This window comes from Lotus japonicus, chromosome 6 (genome assembly GCF_012489685.1).
Source record: "Lotus japonicus ecotype B-129 chromosome 6, LjGifu_v1.2".
In the NCBI taxonomy this organism is placed as follows: domain Eukaryota; kingdom Viridiplantae; phylum Streptophyta; class Magnoliopsida; order Fabales; family Fabaceae; genus Lotus; species Lotus japonicus.
This window is the reverse complement of record NC_080046.1, coordinates 1,982,371-2,008,379: the sequence shown is the minus strand read 5'-3', so window position 1 is coordinate 2,008,379 and position 26,009 is coordinate 1,982,371. Positions and strand designations below refer to the sequence as shown.

General features: G+C 39.0%; 2 protein-coding genes and 1 pseudogene across 2 annotated transcripts; 2 read left to right on the top strand and 1 right to left on the bottom strand.

Moving 5' to 3' along the window:
* Positions 1–6,436: 6,436 nt before the first annotated feature.
* LOC130726986 (uncharacterized) lies at positions 6,437–7,600 on the top strand (annotated as a pseudogene).
* Positions 7,601–10,386: 2,786 nt separating this feature from the next.
* LOC130722871 (uncharacterized) lies at positions 10,387–13,384 on the bottom strand. The gene is made up of 7 exons (XM_057573728.1): positions 13,295–13,384; positions 13,082–13,221; positions 12,847–13,034; positions 12,677–12,775; positions 12,398–12,575; positions 10,555–10,642; positions 10,387–10,437 (listed from the first exon to the last, which is right to left on the bottom strand). The coding sequence occupies exons 1-7, from the start codon at positions 13,382–13,384 to the stop codon at positions 10,387–10,389; spliced, it is 834 nt and encodes a 277-aa protein (XP_057429711.1).
* A 7,694-nt stretch (positions 13,385–21,078) lies between these two features.
* Positions 21,079–23,125, top strand: LOC130724034 (alpha-1,6-mannosyl-glycoprotein 2-beta-N-acetylglucosaminyltransferase). The gene has a single exon (XM_057575194.1). The coding sequence runs from the start codon at positions 21,610–21,612 to the stop codon at positions 22,915–22,917; it is 1,308 nt and encodes a 435-aa protein (XP_057431177.1). The 5' UTR covers positions 21,079–21,609; the 3' UTR covers positions 22,918–23,125.
* The last annotated feature ends 2,884 nt before the right edge of the window (positions 23,126–26,009 follow it).

Genomic DNA, 26,009 nt, shown 5'->3' with positions numbered 1-26,009 from the left:
CGAACCTTTGACCATCGAACATAGGAGGCTTTGCGTTGTAACCATCTCTTTGAGTTTCACTGGTGGTGGCAGCCATTGTTTTTCACACCGGCCCGGATCACTGAACACTGTTAGGTGTGGTAATCAGAACTTGCGCTCTGATACCAATTGAAGGTATGAAAAACGGTAGAAAGGGGGGGTTTGAATAACGTTTTCAGTACAAAACTACCACCTTAAAGATTTTGACAAATCTTTCGAGAACTTAAGTGCTAAAGATAAGAGATAGAAAAGCACACAAGTATTTTATCCTGGTTCACTTGATAAATCCCTCAAGCTAATCCAGTCCACCCGTTAAGGTGATTTCTTCCTTCTTAGAATGAAGGCAATCCACTAATCAGATAATTGTTACAACTGCACTTGAAACCTACAAGTGACTAACAATACACTGACTTAGCTCTCACTAAGATTCACTCTCTTAGTCTTCTCTAGGATCCGATCAACCTTGATCTCCTAAAGGCAAACTATACAACTGTATATGAAGTTCTTGTTTACAAAGAAATTGCTTCTAAAAAGCTAATAGTAAACACAATGAATTTCAGATGAAAGAAGGCTTAGAATATTTTGAATATGTCTTGCGCGTGTATTGCTTCAACTTAGTTTCTTAGCCGCTTCTTTCAATCTTCAGCCTCTATATATACTCCAAGGATTAGGGTTGAGCGTTGCATGGGAAATGCTACCGTTGGAGGGCAGTTCTGGAAAATCCAGCTTCTGCTGTGGCTGAGAACGTTAGGTAGGTCGTCAGGAAGGTACACTTGCTTTTGTACTTGGATAGCGACTTGACCTTTTAACCTAGGAGACTTCTGATCAGAGGAATACTTCATATTGGAACTTGTGAAGCCGGTTGATCAGAGTCAGAGGGAAAGCACAGAACCTCTGACCATTGTATCTTCTGATTCTGAACTCAGAGGGAAGAACTGGCCTTCAGAGTTTCTTGCTTCTGGACTTCAGAGTTTCCACTATTCAGCTTCTGGATCTTCAGAGTCTTCTACACCATCAGAACATCTGAACCTTCAGTGTTTCTTGGTTGTCAGAACTTCTGGATCTTCAGAGCTTCTAGCGACTGAGTCCACATCAGAGTTTGTATAGCTTCAGAACTTCTGAAGCTTTTCCACTGTTCATACTGAACATGGTGAATGCGAAAGCGTTGCTTGGGTTACCCTTTATACACAGTGCTTCTGATTTGTGTGAAATTAAGTTAAGGTCAGAGCCTGTAAATAGCACACTCAGAAAAACACGTTAGAGTACCACAATTGTTCATATCAAAAGGTTAACTTGTAATCATCAAAACATGAGTTGTACTACTAGATCAAAACTTGATCTTACAGTACACTCAAGGCCACCGCTGCCAACCAAGGCGATTCTTCCTCCTCCTCGCTGATGAACCGGAAGACACAACGGATACTTACATTCCCGTGGAGGATCTCGAATGCACTGAGGTCCTACATTTTCACCTATCCCCGCAAGCCCTACACGGCAACCTGTCACCCAAGTCCATCAGATTTAACGGAACAATCTCTGGCAAACCAGTACGCGTTTTGGTCGATACTGGAAGCACTCATAACGTTATGCCTCCCCGTATGGCGCGTTACCTGCATCTACCCACCGTACCCATCAACCAATTTCCCATCATGGTGGGCAATGGTGCCTTCATCTAGTGCTCAGACTTTTGCCCCAGCACCCTGGTCTTCGTGGAAGGAATCCCTTTCACCGTTCCATTCCACTTACTGGACGTCCACGGGGCCGACGTGGTTCTGGGAATGGAGTGGTTGGGAACACTTGGTTCCACCATCACCGATTACTCGGTACCTTCCATCACCTTCGATAGACACGGTGTCACCCACACTCTCACAGGCCTTCCACCTCAAGCCCCTGCTCCCGCAACCTTGCACCATCTTTCCCGGTTCATCGACTTAGATGCCATCTCCGAATGCCACACTGTCACCCTTGTACCACCCGTATCTTCTTTACCAGAAACATCCACTTTCCTCACCCTTGACAACCTGTCCCAACCCCCACCAGAATTCAACTCCCAACTATGGGACCTCTTACAAACATATGCCCCAGTTTTCTCCTTGCCTCAGGGGTTGCCACCATCCCGACCCCATGATCACCACATCACCCTCATCCCTAACTCCAATCCAGTGAATGTTAAGCCTTACCGGTACCCCCACACACAAAAGGAAGCCATGGCCACCATTCTAGCGGATATGTTGCATGACGGCATCGTGGTGCCAAGTACAAGTCCCTTCTCTTCACCAGTCTTACTCATCAAAAAGAAGGACGGGACGTGGCGATTTTGTGTCGACTATCGCAGCCTCAACGCCATCACAATACGAGACCGTTTCCCTATTCCAACAATCGATGAGCTGTTAGACGAACTCGGCGGAGCTTCCATGTTTACCAAGATCGATTTACGCTCCGGTTTCCACAGATTCGGGTAGCTGCGGAAGACACACACAAAACCGCTTTCAGAACGGTGGATGGCCATTATGAATTTTTGGTGATGCCCTTCGGACTCACCAACGCACCTTCCACGTTCCAATCTGCGATGAACGATTTGCTCCGGCCATATTTGCGGAGGTTTGTTCTTGTCTTCTTTGATGATATACTAGTTTATAGTGCTTCTTTCGAGCTACACTTGCAGCACCTGAAAATTATCCTTGAGACTCTACTTTCCAATTCCTTCTTTGCTAAACTGTCCAAATGTGAGTTCGGTGTCTCCAAGGTCAATTATCTTGGCCATGTCATATCACCAACAGGGGTAGAGCCGGATCAGACCAAGGTCCAAGCAATTCAAGATTGGCCAACCCCTCACAACCTCACGGCACTCCGCGGTTTCCTGGGCTTGACGGGGTTTTACCGCCGATTCATGCGGCACTACGCGACTATAGCTGCACCGCTCACTGACCTCCTCAAACAAGGACCAAAGACAGCGTTTTCCTGGACCCAGGATGCACAGGAGGCTTTTATCCAACTTAAGGGCCTAATTTTGCCAAACTTCCAGCACCCCTTCGACGTTGAAACCGACGCGTCGGGAGTTGCTATAGGAGCCGTGCTATCACAAAGAGGACATCCTGTGGCATTCTTCAGCAAGAAGATGAGCCTACGCATGCAATCTGAGTCTACTTACATCAGGGAGATGTATGCTATCACTGAAGCAGTAAAGAAGTGGCGGCAATACTTGCTGGGTAACAAATTCAAAATTTATACGGACCAGCAGAGTCTTCGCCATCTCCTCACTCAGTCCATCCAAACGCCAGCTCAGCAAAAATGGCTCACTAAATTAATTGGCTTTGATTTTGAAATTTTCTACCGGCCTGGTCCTTCTAACAAGGTAGCAGACGCTCTCTCACGGTGCCATTCCCAGGAGACAGCAATCTACAATTCCTTGACCACCCCTGTACCAGCCATCATACAAACCCTGAAGGAATTTTACGCAACAAATGAGGGACAAGAACTGAGTCAAGAAAAGCTCAAGGAACCATGGTTTGCACAAAAAAACGGGTTGCTACTATACAAAGGGGTGTTATTTTTACCTGAGTCCTTGGGGTTGCGTCACGACATAATCAAGGAATTCCACGCGACACCCACCGCAGGGCATTCTGGGTTCAGACCTACGCTGGCTCGAGTCCAAGCATCATTCAACTGGCCCGGGATACACACGGAAGTCAAGGACTACGTCCGTACTTGTATTATTTGCCAGAAGAACAAGTATATTCCAGCCAAGCAAGCAGGCCTGCTCCAGCCGATCCCTCATCCAGCACAGGTTTGGGAGGACTTATCCATGGATTTCATCACCTCCCTTCCTCCTTCACACAGCCACACAGTCATATGGGTGATCATTGACCGTCTTACTAAATATGGCCACTTCATTGCACTACCCACTCATTTCACAGCGTCTGCCTTGGCCTCAAGATTCTCCTCAGAAATCTGCCGCTTACATGGATTGCCCCGTTCTATCATCTCTGACCGAGATAAATTGTTCCTGAGCCATTTCTGGCGTGACCTCTTCCGAGTGTTAGGCACCAAGCTTCGCTTCAGCACCGCTTACCATCCGCAAACCGACGGCCAAACTGAAGTGGTGAATAGAAGTTTGGAGACCTATCTTCGTTGCTTTTGCAGCGAGCAACCTTGCTCCTGGTTTAAGTATCTACATTTGGCTGAACTTTGGTACAACACTAGCTTCCACTCCGCCACAGGAATGACTCCCTTCCAAGCCTTGTATGGCCGCAAACCTCCTTCCTTGCTAGATTATGTCCCTGGAAGCTCAGCAGTTCCCATAGTTGACCGCTCCCTGCAACATCGCAACACCATTGTCCAGACCCTGAAGGCAAACTTAGCTCGCGCACAGCAGCGTATGAAGGAGCAAGGGGATAAGCACCGTCGTGAGGTGAATTATGTTGCAGGGGATTGGGTATGGCTCCGCCTGCAACCATATCGCCAGCAATCTCTTTCCCGGCGAGCATTCCATAAACTTTCCAATCGGTATTTCGGCCCCTTTCAAATCAACCGTCGAATTGGTACCGTAGCTTACGAGTTGAGCCTTCCAGTCACGGCCAAGCTCCACCCGGTGTTCCACGTCTCGCTGCTCAAGCCTTTCAAAGGAGACCCTGAAACCTCTTTCGTGCCCTTGCCACCTCTGGACACAGATTTGCTGGGAACCACACCGGCGGCCTCCTTCAAACCCCCAGAGGTTGCTCACAACCTCCATGAGGATCTGCTTGCTGCACCAGACCCAGAAGTCTCACCACTCTCTGAAGAAGTAATGGAGATAGAAGAAGAGGACTTCAACAAGGAACCAACCTTGAATGACGTTGACGAAGGTATTGAAGCAGAACAAAGGGGCAACACGTCACCCAATGAGCGGGCCCCTCTTGCTGATCCATCGTCCACTCAAGCTTTCCCAAATTCGGAGCCGTTGAACATGGAAACCGAGGAGGACCTTTCTGCCTCAGTCAAGGATCCACTGTTAAGCAACAACACTAGACTTGAGGACAAGTCTAAAGTCCAAGGGGAGAGTAATGATAGGCCCAAAAGAATTACCAGCCAGCCCGTGAAGTTGAAGGACTACGTCCTTTAGGCCCAAGTTCATTGTTGAAGCATCTTTAGCATTTTATGTATTTTCTTGTTTAAGTTTTTTATCATTATCTCCAAAGAACCTAGAAGGTTCTACCACCGTTGTGAACAGTTGTAGTGCACAGTGCCTATTTAAGCTTTATTCCTATTGAATGAAATCATCAGAATATTCTCAAGAAAAGTTTGTTTTTAATCTTTTTTCCTTTCTTTCTGTGCCCTCCTCGATTGGATCAAGGATCCATCACACACACAATTACATCTCTTAACTTGGATTCACCATTTCCATGACTAAATTAAACCAGTATATGTTAGTGTCAGAAACAAAATATTGAATATGATGCATATAGAGAGTGAAGCAAAGTGCTTCTCATTGGTGTTCATCATAGTGATCATAGTTGTCGCTTGCTAGAAACAGAGCACGACAGGAAACAAAACAGAGTACCTGAATGAATACAAATGATTTTAGTTAAAGCAAGTAATAAAATAAAAAAGAAGATGATTATCATGCTGAACCCTTCTATTGAGTATACAAAAGGATTTAAGACACATTTCGTAGAGGAAAAGAACCAAAAGAACATAAGCTACAAAAGGACATAAACTACAAAAGGACATTATTTAATATTAAGGTGTAAAGGGGTTTCAGTATCCATATCCACAAGAAATATGTTATTTGGAATGCATTCTTATTTGCCTTGTCTTGTTCACTGTTTTCTTTGAATGAAATGATGAAAACCATTGTTTCCAAGGTGCATCCTTCTGTTGCTCCAACCATGTCAGGAAAGCACTATCCAGCAAGCAGAACAAATTCACATAGAGATTTATTTAAAAAAACAGTACCGGCCTAACAGTCAAAACTCAACCCATGAAAGCAACTAGAAAAATAAAACATGAAGAAATAAAAATTCTTGCTTTTCCCAGAATTTCCCAATGAAAAAAATTGAAAACCCCACTACCGAACAGCAACTAAATTCAACTTCCGCTTCAGCAACAGGTTCAATTATCCCCACAGAAAAGAAAAACACACGAAAAACAAATATATCACACTGCCGGTAGAACTCTTCCACATCTGCAGAATCACACGTAAAAATTAAAGACTTTGGGGATAAGATGAAGGAGATGAACCCATCGATTGATAGATTATGGATAGATTAGTTTATGAGTAGATTTATTTATGCACAATAATCAATAAAATTATCTTCTTTAAATAACAATTCATACGTAAAAAAACCAACAACTCACTCATGTCAAGTAATAAATTGAGAAGCACGCTAGCCTCAGCCATTACGGTTTATATCCCACCGAGCAAAGCCTTTCTACAACTGTTTCGACAATGATGAAGATGGTGTCAAAGATAGGGAAAGGGAAGGTAGAGGGAAATTTAGGGGAAAAGAAAGCTGTGTTGATTGGATTGAAGCACCCACAGATGAATGATGTTGATGTCAAAGGGATGATATTGAGGATGAAAAAATTCCTGATTGATCTTCGAGGGTTTTCAGAGAACAACATCACTCTCTTGATTGAAGATGGAGAGGAAGACAAATCACAACCCACTCAGTACAACATACGAATGCAGACATGCTATTTGGTTGAGAATGCTAAAATAGGCTACGTCCTTTTCATCCACCTCATCGCCCATGGCTGCTCTCAAGGCTCTATCACTAGTTCTAATAAAGTACCCATCCCAGGTTAGTCAACCATTCACATTCACATGCATATTCACTCACTGCTTACTTTCAATCAAACAAACAAACTCTGATAATAATTCTTTGTTTTATTGCAAACAGATTGTCATTTCAGGTGTCTTCTAAGGAAGGCTGACGGAAAGGGTTGTGCCCTCACAATTGTATCTGATTGCCTTATTAAACCTTATAATTCTGTCTGTTGTGGTAGCCAGGCCAAACCAAACGCACATGATAAACTCATGGCCAGTGTGGGGTATTTAAGTTTGCAACCCAGCTATTTGTCTCCTGTTGATATCCTCAAACCAAAACCAATTTTCCGGAAAATGGTGTCATCCATTTTTCGGAAGAGAAACCTTCCTAATACACCTGTAGTTCTCTTCAATGCTTTCCGAAGTCAGGAACCCGAGGGAGCCTTAGATAGATCAGAGTTATTCTTCCCCCACCGGAGGTAGCTTCTTCCACAATCACTACTCCTCCTCCTAACCAATGCGGATTTTATGGAGCTTTTACCAGTGCCATTCTTGATATAATTGAAGAGACTCAGGGACAAGTTACCAATTTGGAGCTTGCGCAAAAGGCTACGGAAAAAACCAGTGTTCCCGGACTTCTTTGCAATCACTCCCACCATGCTTATGTTCCTTTTATTGGTTGATATTTGTTGAAACACAAATGACAATATGTTAATTCTATTAAGTAATTAATCCCAATGTGCTTACCAGATTAGTAAGCTAGTTAGGTGAGTGGGTCTATATAAGGACCTTATTGTATCTTTCACACACTATTGAATAATAGAAATACTTTTCTCCCCATTCCGATTCTTCTCTCACGCTCTCTCTTTTCCCTATTCTGAAATTCTGGTTTTGTTCCAATGCTGTGAATTTCATTCTTGTTCCCAACAAATTCTGCTGAGAGAAAGTAAGGAAGAAAAGTATTGAATTCTTCATTATGATTCTCCATGACTTTACAATAGAAGAAGAAAAACTTATATACATTATCACCCACACTTCCTTTGAGAAGAAGTTCAGAGGTGTCAACACAACAATAATAGTTTAATAGTGAAAATATTTTTTTTTTTTGAAAACAGAATATATATATATATATATATAATTATAAGGTTGATAGTACAGATAACACACAACGTGTGAATAGTCCACAATGTTACAATGAGAGTCCTAAGACTACTACCTGGCGAATAAACACCTAAAACCTACGAGAAAAGCATCTATCGGGGACCCTGGTGTGGCAAACGTCACACAAACCCAACAAAACTAGAGCTCGACTCGACATTGGGACCCAAATAATCACAGTACATCAAACAAATAAAAACCAGCAAAGTGATCACTGCCAGCTAAATCCAAAAGCTCCGGTTACAGCACCAATAACCCAAAATCACCAAGGACGCCCAAAATGTCATCACCAACCACGGACCCTCCACACTCACGAACACCAGAAAGGGTAAGGACCATCAACGCTGCCAGGGAACTCGAATCCATGAATCCGAGCTGATCTGGCCTCAACAGGCACGCACAGAACAAGGCAAGCAAAGAACAAGCCTCTCCAGGCAGATCTGGCCTCAACAGGCACGCACAGATCACCTCCAGCCCCAAGCTGTACACCCCACCGCAATCCCAACCTCCTCACCAACCGCGGAGGCAACCGCGAACACAGATTTATACACAAATCTGGCCAAGAGGATAAAGAAGGGAGAAGATGAGGAGCACAGAATAGCGCTCAAGGCTAGCCACTCAGGGTTTAGGTCGCCATTGGAGAGCCTTGCTCTTGAAGATGAAGGCTACGCAGAAGATGATTAGCAAAACATGAGGACCCGGCGTCGGCGACACTGAAGAAGAAGCCACCAAAACGAACCCCCACCGAACTCCGCACCACAGCAAGACAAATCAGCCACCTACGCCGTCAAAGCAGAACACCACCCCGCGGCGACAAAAACCCACCACCAAAGACGGCGGGCGCCGCACCCTAACACTGAAACAACGGTGGATCACAAGAAAGAATCCGCAAGGCAGATCCAGAAGAAGCGCTCAGCACAGATCCACCAGAGCAGTGAATGATCCAAAACCTCCAAAACTCGAGCCTAAACACGATCTGAAAATCGCTCTGCAGGGAGAGATCTCACCAGCAAGAGGGATATCAAGCCAGATCGCTCGACAAGAACGAGCAACACCAAGAGGAAGGGAGCGAACAACAGAAGCGGCGAGGAGGGCAAAACAAGGTCTCAGCCGTCGAGGAAGGGAGAAGAAACCCAAAGAATGGCCTCTGGTGCAGCTAACCCAGAAAGGAACCGGTTTATTAGCAAAGGAAGAAAAACTAAAGGACAAAAACAGAGGGAGAAAAAAGGGGGTTGCCGTCGCGCCGAGAGGAGGCGGCGCGGCGGCCACCCAAACTGCAGCAGGTCGAGAGAGAGGTTTAGAGAGAAGGAGAGGTTAACAAGATTTTTTTAATAGTGAAAATATATTTATATAAGTTAGAAAAAATTAATAATATATAACCTATATTTGTTTATGTTTAAATTATTGGGTAAAATGATGGTGCTAATATGTAATACGAGGGTTGGAAATTAATACTTTCACGGAGAGAAACATTTTTATATGGAAATACTTTCATGTTAAAAGTAATAATAAAATATATTTTCAAATAATTTAAGAGCAATATCCTCCGTGCAACGCACAGATAAATATGTGCAGAATTGAAGTTTTTAGTGATTTAATCTTTTAGTTTTAGGGATAGTAATATATGTTAAAATGGTCGTTGAGTTCAAAGCACTACAGTTTAGTATTTTAATATATGTTTTTGAAATATTTAGTCCTCTGATTAAGATTGTACTGTCATTCTTAGAATCTAAATTTTCCTCTAATCAAACCACTGATTGGTGTCAACTTCAATAATCAATTCGCCGTGCAACGCACAGGAAAAAAACACTAGTATATTAGAAAAGAACAAGGGTTAGAAGAGCAAATTGGTGACGTGTCAGCTCCTAATGCATTCTGTTCCACGTGTCGAGACATGGTTAATTCTCACAGTTCCTTTTTCCACGTGTCATTCCATTAGATAGCCTCTCTACTGTTGTGGGTCTTTTATTTTATCTTAGATTTATTTTTAGAGTATTAATTAATTTTTATGGTATTTTTATTTAATTTTCGGATTTTTATTTAATTCAGGATTTTATGAGTTTTTATTGTGATTTGCTAGATTTTGGTAGTTTTTATGTATCTTTAATTAGTACCTTCTTAAAGTTTAGATTTGATTAGGATTTAGGTTGTTTATTTTTTGATTTTATCTTAAATGAAAAACACATAGTAAATGTTTTGCATTGACCAAGGCATATAAACCTCTGAAATAAACTTCTATGAAGTGTATGAGTAAGAATGTATCCGTGCGTTTTTTACCCGTTTTTTTTTCAATTGTCTCTATTTCACAGTGTGCATGTGGTTAAGTAGAAAGTATGAAACACTGAGTGTTCCCCTTTTTGCTTCAAAACTTTCCTGCAGCAAAATATTTTCTTCAATGGCCACTATTTCCCATCTAAAGGGATTGTAGAGATTGATGAAGTTAGTTCTTTTTGCAAATGCATCTATTTAATTAAAGCATGTGCAGCCTCCACACTTTTAAAGGTATTCATCCCCTAAAATGTAAATTTTAATATAGCGTAAGGATGCAATAGAAGACAATTATGTTGACCATGAGTTGTTTTATCTGGTTGTGTGTTATTTTTTCTGTCATTCAATCTCTTATTTCATGCCTGCATCTTTTTCTTATTCATAATCCTAGTGGTTGGAGATTGTAACTGTAATTCAGGTTCCCTGATAGGACGGATGTCCTGCGCGATGCTGGAACAATAGGTACAACAAACAAATTATAGTAAACCAGAAGCTAAAACAATAAACAACAAGACACAAGAATCGTTCACCCAGTTCAGTGAAAAACTTTCACCTACGTCTAGTTAGCTTTCGCCCAAAGAAAAGGAAATCCACTATCTCAAGATATAGGAACTACAGACACTCATGAACACCACAGTTCATAGTTCTCTTCCTAATCTACCCAGTGTATTTCTACTTAGTATCTCAACCTAAGTATAAGAGCCCCTCTCACTTTCACTCAACCACTGCCACAGTGATTGGTAAACACAAGTAACAATAAGAGTTTGAAAGTGATCAAACAACACAGAACCCTACTCTGCTTTATAGAATCAGTGAGCGAAGATAATTCACAACTAACAATGGACAAAGAACAAATGAAAATCCTAAAACACTTGATCTCTCACAATAGCTTCGGTGGTCTACATGTTTTAGGTCTTCATCCTTTTATAAACTTCAGCAACGGCAGGTTGAGCTTTAGGGTTAGCATGGGCTGAAGAAACATATTGCAGCAGCAATCAAAATGGAAACGCAATCCACAAGATACTCTTCGCGTTTCACACAAGTAAACAAGGAAACAAATCTCCTTAAAAGATTGTTTCCACAACCAACAACGCGCAGCAATAAACCCTTCTGGAATAGTTACTTGAACCGCAAGTAGCTTAAATCAAATCTTCAAAAGATCTTCAAGGGCCCACAACTAAAACTTAAGCTGAGGACTGAAGTCCTAGCCTCGCAAAATTAGATGCCACGGCATCTGATTCGACAATTGGTTGTTTTAACAAAATGCAAACAACATGTACCAACAATAACAACCATTAATGAATATTTCATGGAATCAATAGTTAAATAGTAAGCTCTAGGGTAATGCTTTGCCGGGGACGTAGTTGGCCTATTGCTAGCAAGCTCTTCTAAGATAGTCTTCTAGTCATTCTGTTATTCTTTCATGTATAACCCACAAACATAAGAAGCAAATGTATACTATAAACTAGAGAGAATTTAACTGTGCATAAGAAAATGTCAAACTTGAAGTTGAATCAACTGCAACACTTCACTTCACCGATTGCTTTCTCCTGCCAGTCTTTGTTAAATATCTTTACTTTTAATTATATCTCTCATTAAGTATGTCCTTTATCCCAACCAGCATGTTAAGGTTCCCATTTGTATTTGTACTGATTCCAAGAATAAATTAGAGCATTTTTTCGGATTTTTATAAAATAATTGTTTGGTGAATTGTCTTTTGATTGATTTTTTTTATTGGATAAAAGTACTTAACAGAGAATCTTAACATTTTTATTTAGGATACATAGACATCACATGACGATTGCAACCCTCACAGAAATACATTTTCTCATCCGCATACACCTTACGATTGCATCGACATGCAGTATACCACCAGTCTACACCTTCATCAAGAGGACATAGGGTTGCATACACAACACATACGCAATCCTGCAACAAATTTACAACATTTCAAGCCGGTCTCTAACTAACAATTTCAACCAAACATAGGTAACCACTTGACCTGTTACCTTTTTAATGTTCTTCAAGTCAGCAATTGTCTTTCTAGAACTAAGAACCCAGAAATCGTCTTCACCATAAACATTTTTTGGAGTCGGTCAATTGACTCATCGACCGTGAAGCAGACTCACTTGTCTCCAAAAATTTGTTACAACAAATGAAGTTATACCCAATCTACCAAAATAAATTACACAAAAAATGCTTTACCTAGTCTTCAACACATTTTCCATTGGCACATCAGGATAAAAAAGAATCTTAGTAGCCTCATGCACATTTTGCAAACTAATGTTCCCCTGAAATGTTTTGACCTTCGCAAATTGTACTATAATGACAGGGTTGTTCACGTCACCACCAACAAGGAAATTTGTCAGCTCATCAACATACGCTTCAAACAAAGCACATTCGATATTCAATTTGTACAATTGTTAATCAGAATTAAGGACTGAATAATGGAAAAATTCACTGTTAGTCTAAATAACTGTACACACACAACAGACTCAATCTCAACAACAGTCATTTTCGATCTCTTTCCATGTGTCACAATATCCCTCTCAACACCAACACCAGTAAGAATGCCAATGACATCTGCATAATATTAAAAACCTTGTCAAACAACAACATCAAACATATAAAAGTATAACATATGTAGGACATACCAACCAAATAGTTTGAGTCGTTAGTAGGAGATAAAATGTCAGCTGGTGAAAGAAATGTGTAAGGAAACACATTATAGTGATGCCTTGTGGTTCTGTAGTCACCGGTGTTGAACATGAGAAGTCCTTGATTTGGAGCGTATGTTGATGAGCTGACAAATTGTCCTTGACTAAACATGAGAAGTCCTTGACTGTCACAACGCACACTTCAGTCTTGAACATAAACAAAATCTTATACTGATGCCTTGTGGTTCTGTAGTCACCGATGTTGTCAACCAAGACGAACCCACATATGCTATAAATGCTACCCTCAACCAAGGACTTCTCAAACTTGTACATGATCAAAGTCTTCTTGATTGTTGCATGGATCTTGTTCCCCTATAAGAGCAACACACAAATTAACATCACGTTTCACATCAAATTACATGAATAAAGATAGCTCATGGCTTACCATTACATCCATTAGAACCAGCTCAAGGGCAAGAGGAAAATTCGCATTGGAGAAACTTTGTTGGTACCACTTGCGAATGACCTTCACCATTACCCTCCAACTTGAAGGTATGAAAAACGGTAGAAAGGGGGGGTTTGAATAACGTTTTCAGTATAAAACTTCCACCTTAAAGATTTTGACAAATCTTTCGAGAACTTAAGTGCAAAAGATAAGAGATAGAAAAGCACACAAGGATTTTATCCTGGTTCACTTGATAAATCACTCAAGCTACTCCAGTCCACCCGTTAAGGTGATTTCTTCCTTCTTAGAATGAAGGCAATCCACTAATCAGGTAAGAGTTACAACTGCACTTGAAACCTACAAGTGACTAACAATTACACTGACTTAGCTCACACTAAGATTCACTCTCTTAGTCTTCTCTAGGATCCGATCAACCTTGATCTCCTAAAGGAACTAAACAAACTGTTTATCAAAGAATCGTTTACAAGAGATTTGCTTCTAAAAAGCTAATAGTAAACTCAATGAATTTCAGATGAAAGAAAACTTAGAAGATTTTCGAATATGTCTTGCGTATGTGAATGCTTCTTGCTTCTTTTTTTTTCTTTCAGTCTTCAGCCTCTTTATATACTTCAAGGATTAGGGTTGAGCGATGCATGGGAAATGCTACCGTTGGAGGGCAGTTCTGGAAAATCCAGCTTCTGCTGTGGCTGAGAACGTTAGGTAGGTCGTCAGGAAGGTACAGTTGCTTTTGTACTTGGATAGCGACGCGACCTTTAAACCTAGGAGACTTCTGATCAGGGGAATGCTTCATGTTGGAACTTGTGAAGCCGGTTGACCAGAGTCAGAGGGAAAGCACAGATCCTCTGACCATTGTATCTTCTGATTCTGAACTCAGAGGGAAGAACATGGCCTTCAGAGTTTCTTGCTTCTGGACTTCAGAGTTTCCACTATTCAGCTTCTGGATCTTCAGAGTCTTCTACACCATCAGAACATCTGAACCTTCAGTGTTTCTTGGTTATCAGAACTTCTGGATCTTCAGAGCTTCTAGCGACTGAGTCCACATCAGAGTTTGTATAGCTTCAGAACTTTTGAAGCTTTTCCACTGTTCATACTGAACATGGTGAATGCGAAAGCGTTGCTTGGGTCACTCTTTATACACAGTGCTTCTGATTCGTGTGAGATTGAGTTGAGGTCAGAACCTGCAAATAGCACACTCAGAAAAACACGTTAGAGTACCACAATTGTTCATATCAAAAGGTTAACTTGTAATCATCAAAACATAGAGTTGTACTACTAGATCAAAACTTGATCTTACAATCTCCCCCTTTTTGATGATGACAAAACTAAAATTTTTGATGAACAATTCTTAAACATTAAACTGAATTCACTCAGAGTTTAGAGATATGGAATGAGACTTATCCTGATGTGAATAGTTTATCTTGCTCATTCTGAATTCAAGTCACTGCTTGATTCTGAGCTTAGCTCCCCCTGAATCTAATACTTGATGAAAACGTTAGTAAAGTCTAGATTCTGAGCTAAATAATATAAGAGTTCAGAGTGAAAAACTTATGATCACTTCAGAAGAAGTGAAATGTATTCCTTGTATTTGCCCAGTGACACATCTATGGTCATGAAGGTGGAACTCTTAACATCTCCAAAAGAAAAATAAATCACACTAACACATCTTACACATCAAAAACTGGGTTTACTCCCCCTTTTTGTCATAAGCAAAAAGCTTGGGGTGTGAAAAACTTAGCTTGAAGTACAAGGTACTCCCCCTTAGAGAAGGTCTAAGTTTAAAGAAAATGAAAACGATGCCAGAATCAGAGTTAGGCGAAATAAATAGAGGAGTTAATGCAAGAGAAGAACGTTTACCACCGGTCAAGTGAGTAAAGAGAAGGGTCAGTTACCAAGAACTTAACCTCGAGAAACTGTAGGAGCATTAACTTTCAGAGATAAAGTGAAGCCTATATAAAGCGTTGGAGAGAGAGGTAAGCTTCACACCTCGAACAATTTTCAGTAAAGAAAAAAAATGGCATCATACATCGTAGCACTAGAAGAGCTGAGGAAGAAGGCCTTTGAAGAGGACTTGTTCCTGAACATCAGGCATCCAGAGGGTGCAACTACCATCGCGGAGCTGACACGGACACTGCTGGAAGAGGACCTGCGTCCAGAGTTGGAGAGAGACCTGAAGGAATTTCTTGCCTTCGTGGAGGAGGTGCAAGAACTCAACCGGCTTGAACTCAAGCTGCTGGAAGAAAAAGAAAGTTTGGAAGAGGAGCTCAATACTGCAGAAGAGATTCTGGAGAGGGATGAGCTAAAGGACAGGCTCAGCAACATCCAGCATGTACTGGAGCGTCTGGAGAAAGATAGGTCAGAGCAGCGCCAGGAGTGCAGAAGAATGAGGAGGGATCCTCCATTCTAGATTTTATGATGTAAATAAATATGATGTAAACATAGAAATATGATGAATAAAAAAATTTTTGCAAACATATGTGACACAAATATATATATAGATATGCATATAGAATCACAAACGAATAAAATAGAATAAGTAAATAAAAAGAAACAGAGTTTAAATAAAACAACGTTAGATAAAAAGAAAGAAAAAGAAGAGATCCTAGAACTAAGGTTTGTCAGATCGTCGCAGAAGTTCCATCATCATTTGCTTCATCTCAATCAGCATGGATTCATGAATGTCAAGACGCTGTTCCATGATGTCGAGTCTGGATGAGCTTGTCTGAGTAGAACTGGAAGGAACATTTTGAGCAGCTTGAGGATCTGGAATGGAAGCAGAAGCAGCAGGAGTAAACACAACTGGTGCAAGTGCTTGGCATCTAAGAGCTTCAGCCTCAGCTTCAAGTCACTCTGCCTCAAGTCTGGCTTGTTCAGCTTGAGCTGCTGCTAGACGTGCAGCTTCTTCTGCTTGAGCCTTCTTTCTCTTGGCTTCTTCAATGGCTTCAAGAAGCTTATTTCTCTGTTCCTGTTCATGAAGAGTCACCCTTCGAGCAAACCTTTGCTTTGCAGCCTCAATGCTCTGACTTCCCTCTACATGCAGGAGCTGCATCATAATTGGAACTTGAGCCACTAGCCAAGTGCCCAGATTGTTCCACTCATCAGCCACACATTCAGCATTCTCACTGAGGTCAGTCTGACCGTGCACATTGCGGAGCCTCAAAGAGGCTTCATGATAGAAAATATTGATGCACTCAGAGAGAGATGTGGGTTGGAGGTGAGTATAGGGAATTATGGAGAGGTTGGTTTCAGGAGAGGCTGGGTGATTGCTGCTATGAGCTTCAGAGGCACCTTGTGGAGAACCAATGTTAATCAGTTGAGCATTGGGTTCAGAGGTTCCAAGGTGAGGGTCTGAAGTTTCAACCAGAGGATGGGGTGATCTAACCGAGGATTGGTTAGACACTGAATGTTCGGGTTCAGGTTCTGGTTGAATAGGCTGTTGTTGGTCAGGGACAGGGTAAGCTTGTTGAGCCAAAGGGTCTGCCTCTTGTAAAGGATTAGCCAAGATAGGTTCATCTGGGTCTACTAGACGTTCAGGTCTAGGGCCAGGATATCTCCTAGGGCTTGGACAAGTTAGGTAATATTCCTCTAAGGTAGACACCTTTTCTTTTCTAACCTCCATGAATTTTCTAATGGATTCAGAGTTATTGGAGGGAGAAGAATCAACAACATTGGTTGGGAAGGTATGAAAAACGGTAGAAAGGGGGGGTTTGAATAACGTTTTCAGTATAAAACTTCCACCTTAAAGATTTTGACAAATCTTTCGAGAACTTAAGTGCAAAAGATAAGAGATAGAAAAGCACACAAGGATTTTATCCTGGTTCACTTGATAAATCACTCAAGCTACTCCAGTCCACCCGTTAAGGTGATTTCTTCCTTCTTAGAATGAAGGCAATCCACTAATCAGGTAAGAGTTACAACTGCACTTGAAACCTACAAGTGACTAACAATTACACTGACTTAGCTCACACTAAGATTCACTCTCTTAGTCTTCTCTAGGATCCGATCAACCTTGATCTCCTAAAGGAACTAAACAAACTGTTTATCAAAGAATCGTTTACAAGAGATTTGCTTCTAAAAAGCTAATAGTAAACTCAATGAATTTCAGATGAAAGAAAACTTAGAAGATTTTCGAATATGTCTTGCGTATGTGAATGCTTCTTGCTTCTTTTTTTTTTCTTTCAGTCTTCAGCCTCTTTATATACTTCAAGGATTAGGGTTGAGCGATGCATGGGAAATGCTACCGTTGGAGGGCAGTTCTGGAAAATCCAGCTTCTGCTGTGGCTGAGAACGTTAGGTAGGTCGTCATGAAGGTACAGTTGCTTTTGTACTTGGATAGCGACGCGACCTTTAAACCTAGGAGACTTCTGATCAGGGGAATGCTTCATGTTGGAACTTGTGAAGCCGGTTGACCAGAGTCAGAGGGAAAGCACAGATCCTCTAACCATTGTATCTTCTGATTCTGAACTCAGAGGGAAGAACATGGCCTTCAGAGTTTCTTGCTTCTGGACTTCAGAGTTTCCACTATTCAGCTTCTGGATCTTCAGAGTCTTCTACACCATCAGAACATCTGAACCTTCAGTGTTTCTTGGTTATCATAACTTCTGGATCTTCAGAGCTTCTAGCGACTGAGTCCACATCAGAGTTTGTATAGCTTCAGAACTTCTGAAGCTTTTCCACTGTTCATACTGAACATGGTGAATGCGAAAGCGTTGCTTGGGTCACTCTTTATACACAGTGCTTCTGATTCGTGTGAGATTGAGTTGAGGTCAGAACCTGCAAATAGCACACTCAGAAAAACACGTTAGAGTACCACAATTGTTCATATCAAAAGGTTAACTTGTAATCATCAAAACATAGAGTTGTACTACTAGATCAAAACTTGATCTTACACAACTTTCCTTTCCAGAACAAAGCTCAGCAACATTGTTAAACATAACATTCATCTCGAAAAATGAAAACTGGAACAGATTGGAAGATTGCGGAAAGGTGTGGAGGATAAGGATTACTGGATAGACTATTTATAGACCGACTTTTGACAATTATCCCCCATCCCAACGTTTTGAAATCCATCGTAAAATTTATCCCGCCATGAGCATCCAGCGAAAACGGGAATGCACCAATATCAAATTTGTGGGTTTTGGACCTGCAAAATTATATCAAATTTGTGGGTTTTGTAACTGTAAAAGTATCTAAAACGTGGTATGATAAAAGAGAATTCCGTAGAGATCAATGCAAACGAAACTGCTTATAGAAGAGACACGTGTAACATGGCTTATATAACGACACATTGGATTTTGTCGTTCTTAAAGGCTTGTGGATTGTATCTAGTATAGATACCTGAAAATACAAGAAATGTTTTTCAAGCTCTAAATTTTCATAGAAATCCCAAAAAACGCAAAAACTAATAATAAAAAAATATATTCTTTACCATTAAAAAAACCGAAAATATAATTTTAAAGTTTTCTCAACACAATCTCAGAACATGGCTTCTTCAAGCCTTTAAATTTCAAAATCAAATTGTTTCAGAAATCAAGTCAAGTTTTCTCAAGCAGATCAATTTTTTCTGAATAAAAATCAAGTTTTCAAAAATCATGTTTCAACTTCCTCAAGCCTTTCAAGTCAAATTTTTCTCACACAATAAGATTTTTATCAAGTAAATCAAGATAAAAACTCTAAAAAATAAGAAATTTAAAAACATATAAAATATCAAGGCTCTTTTTATCATAACTACGTGGCTTCGTCAAGGAAAATTTGTAAATAATTCTTTTTAATTAATTAGAGGTAATCGTGTTATGAACATATGTTGTGGAGTGCTGAACATATGGACTCTCGAATTTTGATATGGTTTCAAATACTATTTTTTTTTTAGCTTCCCGATGTTTACTTATTAAAAATATTGGTGTGACTTCTCTGTTTCATACTTTTATTTGTTGTCCCGTCGACTTCGAGACTCCGATTATAACAATAATAATAATAAATCAAATTGTCAAATTGTTGTAATGTAACTAATCTTTTTTTTTTTTAGAAGATGTAGCTAATCTTATGTCATGGAGAAACACGGTTATGGTATTTGAATTAATTAACATAAGTTTTACTATGCAAAATACATTACGAAAACCATGAATTACACTAATATAACATAGTAATAGGGATAACATAGTAATAGGGTAGTCTAAAAAAAAGACATACTGATAGGGTAAATTATTAGTAATGTTAATATGCACAGGATTTCAAGTAAAATCTTGAAGGAATTTAGAAAATATACTTTAAAAAGGGTGCAATATTTTTTCCCCTTTTCTTTCTTTGCTTAATGTCATTTTGTGTGATATGGCTTGGATCCATTCAAAAATAAGATGAGAAGAAGAAAATCATGAAATTTATTGTTAAGTACTGTCTGAATCTATTTGCAAAAATGAACATATAGAGTCTGCAAAGAATTCATATAAGCTTTCATCGTCATACAAATGTGTTCAAAAAGAACAGAAAATTTGAACAATGAATCTATGATGGAGAGGACTGCTTGGATGAGGACCTTTTTTTTGTGCCTATGCTGTTTGTGTCTTATTTTTGGGCTTCTCGGCCTCAACCTTTTTTCGCTAGGAAAGTCTTTTTTCTTTTTCTTTTATGCTTCTCAAGCCTTTTTTGGTGACTTTTTTTTTCTCTTTTTTTTTTTTGTACACTTTGATTTTTTTGGGTACACTTTTTCTCTTTAATTAATCCAAAAAATATTTTATTCACCATATTTTTTGGTACATCAAAAGATAAATTGCACCCTTCAGGGATGATTCCTTGACCTCTCTCACCCGACTCATATGTCCCTTAACTCTTATCACTCGAGCTATCATTCGGGACTATTAAAACCAAAATATTATTTTCAATTTCTGTAATATCTTTTCTCAATAAAATCTCAAAAAATGGCTTTTTCAAGCCTTTAAAATCAAGTTGTTTTTTTTTAAAAAAAAAAGTCATGTTTTCTCGGATCAAATTATTCGGTATCAAAATCAAGCTTTCAAAAACCATGTTATTGCTTTCTCAATCCTTTCTAGTTGAATTCTTCTCACACATTAAGTTTTTTTTTTCTTTCTCAAATTAATCAAGATAAAAACCTAAAAATTTTATTTCTCCATTGCACCAAGGAACATGTAGGAGTGAACATCAACAACTCTAAAGCCAAAATTGTAAATAATTCTTTTTAATCAATTAAGTTCAGAACACATGAAAATCAAATAATTCAAAAAAATCAAAAACATTTTCTTTGGGGTAAAACAACTAGTTAGAAAACTAATTTAATTTTATATAATTAATTAGAGGTAACTGTTTTATAAACGCATGCGGGAGGATGCTAATACAATTCTAATTCGTAATAAACTTTCGGATCTAGATTTGATTTGAAAGACTAATCCTTTTGGGGTTTCCAATGTTTTCCCATTAAAAAATGTTGGTTGTGACTCCTCTATTTTTGGTGGTGGTCTTATGTTGCTTTTCATATGGAGTGATGGTTTATTGAAAAAAATGCAATGATTTTAAAGAAAGAATGAAAACACTCACGTTAGTTGATGTTCGTTCAACAAGTTAACTGTGACTCTTCCTTAAAAAGTGAATAAATTCATTTACAAATTTATTAGGTAGTCTAGAAATAGGTAGTCTACACAACAAAGTGTGTTTGGTACATTTTACTAGAAGATAAAATGTGAATTTTGGAACTAAAATTGACTTGTTTGCCAATCATGACGCATTAAATTGTCATTTTCGCTTGACTGACTTCCTTTGCTTCTAGTCGGATCCCATTTCCATTCCCATTCCCATTCCCATTTGCATACATAGCCAGCCACCACACTGGACCCGACCACAACAACAACACACAAATCTTTGGTTTGTCCATCGCCTCACGCCTGCAGTTCAAATCTCTCTCTCTCACTCTGTCGTGTTTTCTAAGTTTGATCCTCTTCTGCATCCCAATTTGGCACCCCAAATCCATGCCCTCTTTCTGCTCCCACAACCCTGTTGTTTATGCGTCTGATTTAACTTCCATGTGCAAGGGGAAGTGCAAAGTTTGATTCTTTAGCTCTAACTGAAAGTGGGTTTTGGTTGACTGCTTCAACCTCAGCCTCAAGATTCAACACCATCAATCATAGGTTTTTAATGCTTTGTAACCTGCTATTTCAGATTTTGAATATTAGTTAGTTCATGTTTTGTTATCAATTAGTGATGTGGTTGACATGTTTGATGTAATGTCTATGTGAATTTAGAATCTTTTTTATGCTTTGTCTATCATCACTGTAAGGCTTAGTTCTATTATGGCTGTTGCTTCTAAGAAACCCCGCCTTAGAGAGGCGGCTTTGCGCCATTTGTTAGTTGTGGTGTTTGTTACTCTATCTGGGGTTTTACTACTGATATTTCTGCTTGGATCAAATTCAGCACCAACCATTGGGGTGAAGGGTTTAGAAAATGTTGTTGATGATGATGGTTCTGGATATCACCGTGACTTGAAGTTTACAGAGGGGCGCGGCCTCCCCCGACAGAGTCAATTGTCACTTAAATTGGAAAAGCTAAATGAGTTGCCTCCAAGAAACTTGGATTTGTATCCAACTCTTGCCAAGGATCCTATCATTGTTGTTCTGTATGTTCACAACCGGCCTCAGTATCTTAGAGTAGTCGTTGAGAGCCTTTCGCGGGTGGTAGGGATTGATGAAACCTTGTTAATTGTTAGTCATGATGGTTACTTTGAGGATATGAACAAGATCATTGAGGGTATCAGATTTTGCCAAGTTAAACAGATATATGCTCCCTATTCGCCCCATCTGTTTTCGAATAGCTTTCCTGGGGTCTCAGCTGGTGACTGCAAGGACAAGGATGATGCAAGAGAAAAACATTGTGAGGGGAATCCTGATCAATATGGAAACCACCGCGCACCGAAGATTGTATCATTGAAGCATCATTGGTGGTGGATGATGAACACCATATGGGATGGATTAAAAGAGACAAGAGAGCATTCTGGTCATATTCTTTTCATTGAAGAAGACCACTTCATATTTCCAAACGCATATCGCAATCTACAGATTCTAACTTCATTGAAGCCTAAAAAATGTCCTGATTGTTATGCTGCAAATTTAGCTCCTTCTGATGTGAACTCTAGAGGGGAAGAGTGGGAAAGTTTAGTTGCTGAGAGAATGGGGAATGTGGGTTACTCTTTCAATCGTACTGTGTGGAGGAAAATTCACAATAAGGCTAGAGAGTTTTGTTTCTTTGATGACTACAATTGGGATATCACAATGTGGGCAACTGTGTATCCTTCATTTGGAAGTCCAGTTTACACATTACGAGGTCCTAGGACCAGTGCTGTGCACTTTGGTAAATGTGGTTTGCATCAGGGTCAGGGGGAGAATAACGCTTGCATTGATAACGGCTTGGTGAACATTAATGTAGAAAATCATGACAAGGTTTCTAACATTGAATCAGATTGGGAAGTTCACACATTCAAAAATCAGCCTGGTTACAAAGCTGGGTTTAAAGGTTGGGGTGGCTGGGGGGATAACAGAGACCGCAACTTATGCTTGAGCTTTGCCAAGTTGTATCCCTCCAGAATCACTGCATCTCCTTTGTAAGAGTTTTGTTTACCACTTCTTGTTTCTTCCTCTCTATTTTTATATGGTCTATTATAATCACAAGATGAGAAAATTAGTTTCTTCAATACAGGCCTTTACACATGTTATTAGGGTTCATAGTTACTTTGACAGCTATCACTGAATCTCATGTACCAGTTGTAACATTGAATGGATATTCGTTCATAATTAGTAATGTGTACATGCATAATGCTTAGGTGTGATGTTATGGGCCATTGAAAGTTGAAACCCTTACTTTTCTATATTCATGTTTTCCCAATCCCATGTACCAGTCTCTGCATGGAAGACATTTATTTGTTTTGCTAATGGAGAGTAACTTTCTTCTATGCTTCTTTGTATCCTCCTGTCTGTGTGAGTTTGCAGTAAGCTTAAGGATTGGGCCAAAATATTAGACTCTACTTATTTTTAACCAAATTATATAGAGTTATCACAGTTTAATTATGAATGCAATTAAATGACATATGGATTGAATCATTGATATAGTTGATTGACTACATGCTATCCATCCACCTGTGAAATGTTAAATATCATAATGCTTCAAATTTTGATGTGAATCCCAAAAACTGAAATAGTTCAACATGTTTACTAAATTAGATGGACAGAAGCAGGTAAGCACAAAAATAACATAATACGTAAGGATTCGTCTCCCCTAAAGTGAGAGATTCACATTAGAGAGTAAAGTTAGTCATCACAAATTCACAATTGTTGACTTCTAACAACCATTGACTGAGAAATCATGGTTGTGATTTGATGAACACCATACTTTTTATACATGTGCAAGTGATTTCTCAATCAAATGTTTTGATTACTTACTCTTTGAAGTGAGTCTCTCACTTTAGAGAAGTCAAATCTCATAATAAATAACAATACCAAAATGTTACAGTTTTTTGTGGAAGACTGAGGATTATTTGTTAGGGAGAAATCAGAGCATTCTTTTGGTATTGCATTAAAAAAATCTATAAATCTCATTACAGACATCACAATATGAGCAGTTGAACCAGCTTTCTATAGCCAGTTATCTCTTGTCCAACCGGACTGTCTCACTTCAAGCTGTCTTATGATTCGACCAAAAAAAAAAGCTGTCTTATGATAAATGTGTCTTGAGTTTATGTGTAGTTCCTCCCTTACAACTGCTGCATATTTTTTACTGCTCGAGACTGAAAATATATATTTAAACAGAGGAATGATAATGGAGCGTGTGAATAGACAAAATGGGTAGCTGTAACATAATGATTTGGAGCATTGCAAGCATTTCATTTGCAACCACTCATAACTAAATACAGTAGGTCTTTAATGTTTGTTTTAATATCATTAGTCAATACCATAGCAATCCCCCATGTTTCCATGTGTTAGTGGTAGTGATGCAGTCATATACTGATATACTTGTAACATTAAGGTAGCGTTTGGTAGACAGGTGGGAAGGGAACGGAACAGGATACATGGGTTTCGTTATGTGTTTGTCATGTGTTTAAGATGAAACGGAACGGGACAAAAGGCTCCAGGAACGGGACACTTTGGTTCACTGGAAAAGGGTGGAACGGAAGGGAACGGAACAAAACACTCTCTTAAAACTTTTGCAAGTTCAAAAATACCCCTAATTTATATTTGAAATTTTATGTATCTAAACAGTTTAAAATCACTTCTAAAATTAAAAGCACTTATTATATTTGTCGACAAAGTTAAAGAAAATCTACTTTTTCAAAAAAATCACTTAAAATAAAATCAATTATTTTTTCAAACGTAAAATCACTTTTTGTAAGTAATGATAAACGAGCCAATTAGAGGGTGTTTGATTCAACTTATTTTGAAAAAATCACTTTTTAATCAAAAAATCACATTTAAAATCAAAAAATCACTTTTTTAATCAAAATCTCACTTTTTGTGTTTGTTTCAGGTGAAGCTGAAAACAGATTATTTGAAACAGTTACTTTAGCTTATCATGAAAATCTATGATAATAGATGAGAGGAGATAAAAAAGTGATTTTAATTAGAGTAGTCAAACACGAATCAACTTAATTAAAATATAATCAATTATTTTTTCAAAAGTAAAATCAGATTTTGTAAGCAATGATAAACGAGCCAGTTAGAGTGCGTTTGATTCAACTTATTTTGGAAAAATCACATTTTAATCAAAAAATCATTTTTTTAATCAAAATCTCACTTTTGGTGTTTGTTTCAGGTGAAGCTGAAAACAGATTATTTGAAACAGTTACTTTAGCTTATCATGAAAAAAAAAATGAAATCTATGATGATAGATGATAGGAGATAAAAAAGTGATTTCAATGACATACTGAAACAACTTAAACAATATATAAGTGATTATTTTAAAGAAATAAATGATTATTTCATGAAGTAAGCAATAACAAACGGTTTCTATGCAAAATGTTCAATTGAGTTCAATTTGTTTTCCAAAATCAAATATTAAACATGCGGGGTTATATATGTAATTAAAACCATGGTTCTGTTCTATTGACTTGGAGTTACCAAACACAACACACAGAACATTATTGTCTTATTCCATCCTGTTATGTCCCGTTGCGTTCTGTTATGTTCTGTTTCGTTCTGTCACCAAACGCTACGTAAGTACTAAGAAGCTTCCTCCAAATATAGCAAGACTAATGCTTATCTCATTTTGGTAATTATTAATTGAACTAAAGAAAAGCAGTAGCACACCATTGGCATGAAAATGGAAATTCTACAAGTAGCATTAATTACTTTCGCAGAGGTGAAGCTACTTCTTAGCGACAAAAATAGTCTTGAAATCGTCCCTATGCATAAGACTTGAATTTACAAATCTTCCCTTGAATTTTTTCATTAACCTTGATAACCTGTATTCCCAATGTTATATTTATCTTGTGAATTGAATCACCAACTTATTGGAAGTGAGTATGCCTCCAACTCTTCTATTAGCGTGTTTGGATCGGTTCTCATAATTGATTCTGATTTTAAATCAATTTTTGAAGAATTTCAAAATGTGCACTTTATCAATAAGCTTCCAACCACTTTCTGAAATCCGGCAGCAATACCAAGTGTTATGACAAAGTAAACCCACAATATCTCTGATCTATCTTCAT